Consider the following 9150-nt stretch of genomic DNA (forward strand, 5'->3'; position numbering starts at 1 on the left):
AAAAATTCTATTGGACTTATTTTCTGATTTGGCGGGCTTTGAATGTGGCACTTAACAGATCAATTATTTTGAAATATATGTATGAAATTGTCATGACAGCTACGTCTAATCGTACATATTATCACAAAGTACAAGGTCACTCACTATCAATATCTAATCTTGCATAATAGAGAATTTTGAAGTTTTGGAAATCGAAAAAATTATTTTAAATCCTCTACGGTAACATTGCAAGGTAATGATGTATGAATATATCATTGTTTATATTGTATTATCGTTAATAATAATAATAAAAATAATTAATTTTTTTGTCGGAAACATTTTTTCCATATTTTTTTCAAGTACATTTAAGCATCCTCGATAAGGTAGTAAGTAGTTTGTACGCCATTTTTGGGACACCTTGTATATAAGAGAAAGTAGGCTCGATTCTGGTTCCTAGGGGGGAGTTTTTGGGAGTTAAATTTGCATTGGCAGCCTGATTGCCACAGACTTTGTGAAGTAAATGCAAGCAAATGTAAATAATTAACATAATATTTATACAGGGTGTTTTCGAAGTTGAGGTGTTCCTTTTAACCTGTGATAGTATGCGTTGTTCTAAAGAGTTTTAGCCAAAGTCACCTTAGTAAAATGTGTACGGCAATGAAGATACAATAAGTAGATTTTTTTGAAATTTTTGAAACCGGTCCTGCTCAAATTTGCGCTGATTTGTTAGAAATTAGAATTGATAAAAAAAAAATACTGTCAGAGTTGTCATCTAATTAGTCGGAATGGCTTTATCATTACGAAAATAATGAGCTCACAGATATGTTGCTAATGCATGGGCAATGTTATCACGTTATCAGAATGCAGCTGCGGCGTCCACAGAGTACGCAGAGCGATTTTCAGAAAGACACCATCCTGGGCCACGTCAGTTATTAATCTAGGACAGCGGAGAAATAGACAGGACCGGACTCAAAATTTTAGAAAACAATAAAAATATACAATCAATGATCTCCCTCAATACCAACATTTTACTAAGAAGATTTAGGCTAAAATTCTTAAGAATAATGTATAGTATCTCGTGTTACAAGGAACCCCTCAACTTCGAAAACACGCTGTATTTTATTTTTCACCCGAGAAACATTTTGATAATAAGCAATTTTATTTAAACGCAGATAATGACAACAGTGCAGCCAATTATCAATCGACAAACGCCCCTAGGAACCAGGATGGAGCCAACTCTACTTAATATACTAATTTTAGTAATTGTTGCTCACGCAGTGGCGGTACTACCGGGTGATCAAGAAGGACTGTTTAAGTTGGCAGTACAATTAAGAAAATTTTTTAATTCGGTTATTTATAACACTGCAACCGGATATGTTTTGTTGGTTTATTTGACAAATATCTGATGTAGGTATAGCATTAACAACGACAAGCCATCAACAACCGAAAGTTACTCCTGTTATACGATTTAAAATACAATTCAGTGTTACCAACTTAAACAGTCCTATTTGATCACCCCGTATAATACAGACTGGCTACGAAAATTGGAGTTACTTTTCTTCATATTGCCAAGAGATGTCGCTGTTTTTACAAAAAATTTGAGGATCGAAAAAGTATATTTAATTAAATGGCAACATCGAATTCAATATTTCGTACAATTGTCACAATTTTTAACAATTGTTAATGTCACTGTCAATTTAAAATTTAGAATTTCAATATTGAGCGGCGAATAAGTATCATAAAATGGTATTATCCTGCTAGGGTAGGTCGCTCTTAGCTCCATTTTTTTGAAAGCATAGTTACGTAAAAAAAACATGTCAGCAATTCCATTTCATTTTTTTGTAGTTCCATCTTTTGGGCCAGTCTGTATATTAATTTTCTAAATGCATGAGGGTTGGCCATGACTTTGTTAGAGTATTCACTCTGTATAAACTATGACAATAAAATGTCATTTGGGACAAATGTCAGTGTGAAAGCACAAACAATAAAATAGATTCGAACATTATAAAATAAAATGTTTTCATTTTTTGAAGAATCATGTACTTAATTATATAAAATTCGGCATTATCCTTTCTTGTGGCCTTCCTGGTTTTTCTGTTATAACATCGTTAATTAGACGACGTCCAACCTACAGATCGAAATTACTAATTTATTTCTCAAGCCTGTTAAGGACTAATTATTTTTTTGCCTTGTTACCAAATCATCATAACTCAAATCAGGCCTATCTTGCTCCATAGCATTGCTTCATAGCATTTTAAGATGCTGCAACTTTCGGCATCGTGGTGAAAAAAAATTTTACTTGATACCTGACAATTTGACACAGTATAGTAAATATGACAATTTGTATTGTCATATTTACTATACTGTATCAAAAAATCATGGCCAACTCTCAGGCGTTTAGAAAATGAATACATTATACCTACCAAGTATGTTGTAAAATAATTGTTTCTAGAATTATTAGATGCAGAAGTAATAATTAAGCTGCCACATGCCACGTTCCTAGATTACTTAAAATTCCAATTTATTACATTCCAAACCAACTGAAAAATTATTTATTGAGGATTAATCAAAACAACATAAATAATACAGGGTGAGCAAAAATAACTGTTTCAATTGGCAATAACAAATTTTACATGAAATTTTCAAGACTATGAATTGTATCTATTTCGGTTTGTTTTATTGACATTATTGACAGCTGGCATACATTTCAAATTTAAACGTCTTGGTTTGTGTAACCTTTTATTAATAAAACGGTTTTCTCGTTGGAACATGACATAAAAGTTACCAAAAGTCACCAGAATTTATTGCTGACTCAATCAGTAATTGTTGCTCACATGGTATAAGTTTCAGTTCATTACCCGAAAAAAACCAAACGATATGAGTATAAATCCCTTTGTTATTAATTTTTTAACCCAAGAACTTACTCGTACATTTGATTTTTATTGGTTGTAGTAAGTAAATTGGATTAACAAATTTAAATCGATAAATTATCACATAATGTGTGGGGGCCAACAATTTCCAATTTCCATACAAGTGCTCTAAAAATAGATATTTTTATTATCCACTAGATAATTGTGTTATTTATGATAACAACCCCACATCATCGGAATTTACTCGATCTAAATACAAACCTGAAAACAATTGACTGATGGGCCAACTTGGGTCTTCCAACTAAACCTTATTGTCTGACAGCTCTCCATAAATATATGTGAACGAGTACAAATCAGCAATGCATCGAATTGGTTTTTCTACGAAACTTAGTAAACAAAGTTCCGAGAAATCGTCGCTTCTGTTTCTAAAATTGTCGCTTTGGAATTAGGAATAATCCGCGTCAAGGCAATCAAACACGCTTATGTAAATTTTAACAATCTGTATTGACTGTCAAGATCATTCCAATTTAAATTCCGGTTGAAGTTTTGTCTCCTGCGAAGCGCACAAACCGATTAATTCGCCCAATACGCTCTAAGTACTCCGATACCCACCCAAATTCAATTAGTTATTTTTATCCCGGGAGACACATTTAATTATGTTACGTCATCATTGTTCCAAGAATACAATGCAGAACGAAGTCCTTGAAAGCGACACGGCTGCGTAACAGGCGACTCCCATTATTTAGGGACTCTTGTAACCTCGAACTGAGACATCATTTACTTAAGTAACGCAATTATTTGCGAATCGTAAAGCTAAAAGCAGTCGATGTTATCTGCCGCTGCTACACTGATTAGAAAGAGGCACCTCTCGACGTTGGTTTCGGCGATCACTTCATGGACCTGATGGCAAAGAATAATGAAATCTTTATCAGATCAAATCTTTTCGATTGTAATCTTCGTCAATAAAATTCTTTCCGCTGGCACGATCTGAATTTCGTCATTCAGCGATTCCGATTTATTGAGAAAACTTGCGTAAATCCACAAGTTACATTGTGGCGATGATGTGCGTCCAAGACAGACCTCACTGTTTACATTTTTTACTAATAATGTCCGTCTTTACGCAATTTTTGTCAGTCAGATCTATTTTTATCGAAAATGTGAAGAATGTCTACGTTTGTAATCACAAAGCTGACTCAGACGGTTATCAAATGTCGTCGTATTATCTATCTACAAAGAAGGTTAAAAAATATGCCTGAAGTAAATTCTTGTTCTAGGAGGGTACCCAGAGTACTACACCTGTCGCAGTTGTCACGACCACTGTAAGATTCCACAGATGATTTGTAGATCTATTGACTAAAGCGAGTTATTTAGGTGAAACCAGCTAGATCTGAAGACCCTCCAGTCCAGGTCCTCGACGAACTGACAGGTTTAGCTCACAACGTTAGTTCTGGAAAGATTATGGTAATCGGAAACAATACGTTTCACATCTCGAACTTCTACTTCGACGGTCAAGCCCCCAATGTTCATTTTCTGGTGGGCAGAGGAGACAAAGTGTCACAAAATGGAACTTTCGTTCCTTTGGACTCGTCAGACACCCCTCTCAAAGCGTACAGCGGTGAAGACGTCACTGTTGTCCTTCCTGGTGGTCTAACAGTCAGCGATATAGACTGGTTGGCGGTGTGGTGCATCACCAACCACCAAAATCTAGGCTACGTGCGAACGGTAAGTCAACTACATTTGGGTCATCCAGTTGTGAAGCACCCTTTGCAGAAAACTGATCTCTACCCTCCCCAAACCTTCGGTCTCAACAACGAAGTCACTTCCGGTCCGGTTGTGCTAGTGGACAAGAAGACGCTCTTCGTGCCCAACTTCCGGTACAGCGGGGACAGGGGAGAAGTCCACTTTTGGGTCGGGAACGGGAGCGACCCGACACCTGAGGGAGTGGCGATACCAGACGAAACTGGTTCCTTGCAGAGTCTCCACGCTTACCAAGGCGAGAGCATTTACCTGGAGCTACCGAACGACGTAAGCACGGACAGTATCGACTACTTTGCAGTGTGGTCTGCTGACGAGCAAGTCAGCATGGGGTCCGTGCCCATCAAGGGGATAAAAGGGGTACCGGAACATGCAAAATTCAAAGCGAGGACTTTGCTTTCTGGTGTCAACGACACTCTGAGACTGCCGAAGTGCTGTCCCATCGACTCAATCCTCAAGGGGGACGGTTGCACAAAAACCTCTTCACCCTACTTCAGACCGAACATTAAGGTTTTTGAACACAACGAGACTCACTTTAATAACGAGAGTCTGGATTTGGCACTGATCAAGTTTGAGCCGTACGTGTCCAGTCCCGTGTGCCAGTCTGGAAAGTAAGTGGACCATCTGGATCGTCCAGGATACAAACTTGTCTTGCAGGTACCCTCTAAACGAATCAAACGAGGAATTCGCCATCTTGGCGAACGGCTCGTTGCTGGTCAAAGGGTCGGGGATCGCGGCACTGCTGTCCCAGGATCAGTACTGTCTGGAGTATATCGACGCGGAAGAGTCCACGAGCATTTTGATTTGCGCCCCTGAGTATCAGATCCAGACTGCCATGTTTGTTACGTACGTGATTTGTAAGAGCTCCACCGTTTCGCCCAGTCCGGCACTCACTCCCTTTTTGTAGTCACCATCATCTCCACTTTGTGCTTCGCTGCCACCTTCTTCGTCTACTTCTTCTGGCTCAAGATAGAAGATGTCCACAGGAAGTGCTTCACGGGATACGTGTTAGCCATGTTCATGACCTTCCTCTCGCTTACTATCGTGCAAACGGCCAACGTGGAGGACAAGGGCTGTGAAGTTTTAGGTGGGTTCTCTCGAAACAAAAACTTCTCCTATCGATTGTTTCCCAGGTTTTCTCTTCCAGATCTCGATGATCGCCTCGTTCACCTTGTTGGGAATATTGTGCTTTGACATATTGATAATCATAACGTGAGTGGATTCCAGTGTAGTAAAGTAAAATTCAAAAAACTCCTGGACTGTCAAAATTAAATTTTAAATAAAATGGTTGTTTTGACTGTACTTGGGTATACAAATTTTTCGCTAGAGTGTACCAACATCAAAATCTAGTTACAGAATATATTTAGGTTATGTTTTCATTTTTAATTATTGAACTAAAAATGTTTTGAATCATTTATTGCTTCGAACACTTGAAGTGAAATGCAGCAACTAAATGAATTAGAGCAATTTAATAAAGTTAATAAAAAACACACGACAAACTGAAAACAGGTAACAAATTAAACAACAACCAAAATCATCCAAAATAAACTAATCTGTTTCATTTATTCAGAATCGGAAGAAAATTATTTAACATTTGATTAACACTTATCTGCAAAATTTTGATTTGTGAATCACAAGAACGAACACCAATTATTATTAATTAACAATACTGGAGCGGCTTTGGAACAAATTTGTAATTTCTTTCCGTTATTATCACTTTTTTGTTTGTTCCTCATAATAATTTCTTATGGCCCTCTTCTCTCGCGCCAATAGAACCACTTTAGTTCGTTTTGAACTTTATATTTTAACCTTTTTACAAAATACACTTAAATAATTTAGCAATTTATTTGACAATGTCAATTTAAACAAATGAATAGTTTGAAAAATAAAAAAAATCATAGATGACAACTAGGCAATATGAAAATAACTAGTGATTTAACCAACCTAACAACTGCAACTTTGATTTTGACAGTCCAGATGTTTTTTGAATGGACTTTACTTCAAAATCATTAATCCTCGCTTTAGGTACATCGACGAGAACACGCAAACGAGGAGGCGAAAGTATTGGTATTTGGGGATAGCAATCGCGGTTCCTGTCCTGTCTCTCATCATCTCGCTAGCCCGAAATCTTACACCCGACGTTCCCAACTCCTTCTTCAAGCCGCAGTACGGCAGGAACACCTGCTACTTTGACGGTACCACCCAAAATGCGGTACTTTACTCTCTGACGTCTGAATTTTAGCTGAAGAACAGAGAACGGTGCTTTTTAATGTCCCAATTGGTATACCGATGGTCGTCAGCGCGGTCTGTCTCATCTTGACGAAGCTGCGGATCGTGAAGAACGACCGCGAGTGCGAGAACAACTACTACTGGCTGGAGAAAGGTCAACTCTTCAAGTTCATGTAAGTGACTGATTTGACTGAATGTGGGCACTGATAATATTGCTTGGGCAACATCACGCGCTGTACATCCGCATCCGAGCTTCGGAGCTTTTGGCTTTGAAAAGAGTGCCTCCTGCACGTCCTATCTGTTGCAGGTTTAGGCAGTGTTTTCTCACTGGGGTGATCATGACCATTTGTTGGATTTCGAATGTCTTAATGAGTTTCTTAGACGAGACTAGTGGTTTTCTTAACGCTGCTATCATTTTAGAAGCTTTACAAGGCGTTTTCATTGTAGCAGTTTTCACTGTGAACCATTACGGTACTAACTATGTGGAAAGACGACGAAATCGTGAACAAACTGCATTACCTACAAGCCTCGAACTCGAAATACAACCTTTAAACCAAAATAAACACGAAAGGGGTAATTATACTTTTTGTGAAACTTAACTGTACACGTTATTAATCAGACGTTTACGCAAGATAACCGCCAAAGTCAATATTGACAAGATACACCCCTCGGACTAAAAGCCATTACCGTTTAGCGTTGTCGTTATTTAACCAATTAGTTAAACAATCGCATTGTTCCACAAGGTCGCTCCTTGACTCCCTTCAAAAGTAGTTTCATTTGGTTGGTAAGAATCGACTGGCGGTGAGTGAAACGCACCGGCTTATTTACTAAACTACCTATACCTATTGATTTCTGATAACTAACGAATTCGATGAAGCTCCACACTGAAATTAATTTATGGCTGCACGATATAGATCAGATCGCATGACACTAACGCCCATCACCGTCCCTGATTGGTTTATGTTGAAATTAAAGTACCTTTCAATTTTACAGGTGGAGAAAACATTTCATAATTTTTCTGACGTCATTGATGTGGCTTGCTGAAGCACTGATTAGTTTAAACTACGCCAGTTCTAGCATGCTAATAGCGATGGACGTCGTGGAGGCAAGCCTGGGAGTTTTTATATTAATGTTATTTGTAGTGAATAAGCAGACGAGGAAGAGAATAGTGAAAAGAATGAAAATGTTGAGGAGGGCGAGGGAAAAAAAGAATCAAAACATTTTTTTTCGAGAGGACGAGTTGATGATGACCCCTGTTGATTCTCCTTGAACGTCTTTTGTACATAGCTACTGTTCACTGTGATTTCTTCTTATTTATTCTACCGAGTGACTATAAATGACTGAAAGAAAATAGTGGATTGGCAACACTGATGCAGTTGGTAATGCAAGTCTTCTCGTGCATCATCTGTCAATCATTTCTATTTAGGTTAGGTTGAGTCACGAAGTACATTGTCGATTTAAATTTTTTTGACGTTTGTTTCAATTTTAAAAATTACGTGTGTCATGCCAACGATGTTGCCAACTAGAGATTTCAAATGTGTTACCAACATAACAAAATAATTTTCAATCAATTATAGTCACTCGGTAGTATGAATACTAGATTTATGATAATCATTAAGTATTATGCAAAGTAACTTAACAGAAATTCAAATATTTTATGCCAGTTTTTGTCTTTGATTGGTATTTTGTGTGGACTCTGTTGTTTTGTTGACTGTTAGTTTTAAGTTCGTGTTTTTTACTTAAGCTGTTTTTACTATTTCCAATGTCTACACTAAGTATTATTTTTTTATACCTACTAATACGATTCATAAATAAGTTATTTGGTTCTTTTATTCAACGAATGTCCCTTAACTATTTCTTTAAAAGTATTAAACAGCTTCCTATCTCCAGATCTCATCTGCGGAAAAGGTGCAAGGACCGCAAATACAAAATTTTGATTATGCAAATTGCAGCTCCGGTGGGCAACCACCAATACACCTGAACAGCCTGACATTTAAACCACCTTCAAAATTAGGAGAATATACCGAGTGACTATAAATGATTGAAGATTATTTTGTTATGTTGGTAACACATTTGAAATCTTTAGTTGGCAACATCGTTGCCATGACACACGTAATTTTTAAAATTGAAACAAACGTCAAAAAAATCTAAATCGACAATGTACTTCGTGACTTAACCTAACCTAAATAGAAATGATTGACAGATGATGCACGAGAAGACTTGCACTACCAACTGCATCAGTGTTGCCAATCCACTACTTTCCTTCAATCATTTATAGTCACTCGGTATTAAACAGCTTCTTATTTGCAGACCTCAC

The 9150-nt window shown here is 37.4% G+C and overlaps 1 protein-coding gene across 3 annotated transcripts in view; it reads left to right on the forward strand.

Annotated features, from left to right (window-relative positions):
• Positions 1-8652, forward strand: part of LOC138130451 (G-protein coupled receptor Mth-like) — a 28700-nt gene extending 20048 nt beyond the window's left edge. Inside the window, exons 2-12 of one of the 3 annotated variants that reach the window (XR_011159592.1) lie at positions 4124-4168; positions 4221-4571; positions 4620-5215; positions 5262-5461; positions 5512-5691; positions 5738-5816; positions 6630-6799; positions 6847-7006; positions 7141-7406; positions 7466-7634; positions 7827-8051. Coding sequence is in view for 2 of the 3 variants with exons in the window: in XM_069046928.1 (XP_068903029.1) it covers positions 4124-4168; positions 4221-4571; positions 4620-5215; positions 5262-5461; positions 5512-5691; positions 5738-5816; positions 6630-6799; positions 6847-7006; positions 7141-7406; positions 7827-7846 (2067 nt within the window). In the remaining variant the exon portion in view is untranslated. Of the gene's footprint in view, positions 1-4123; positions 4169-4220; positions 4572-4619; positions 5216-5261; positions 5462-5511; positions 5692-5737; positions 5817-6629; positions 6800-6846; positions 7007-7140; positions 7407-7465; positions 7635-7826 lie in introns of all 3 variants that reach the window. The other 2 variants (XM_069046928.1, XM_069046936.1) reach the window with 2 other exon arrangements.
• Positions 8653-9150: the final 498 nt, after the last annotated feature.

The sequence above is a fragment of the Tenebrio molitor genome, chromosome 1 (assembly GCF_963966145.1).
Source record: "Tenebrio molitor chromosome 1, icTenMoli1.1, whole genome shotgun sequence".
Classification (NCBI taxonomy): Eukaryota; Metazoa; Arthropoda; class Insecta; order Coleoptera; family Tenebrionidae; genus Tenebrio; species Tenebrio molitor.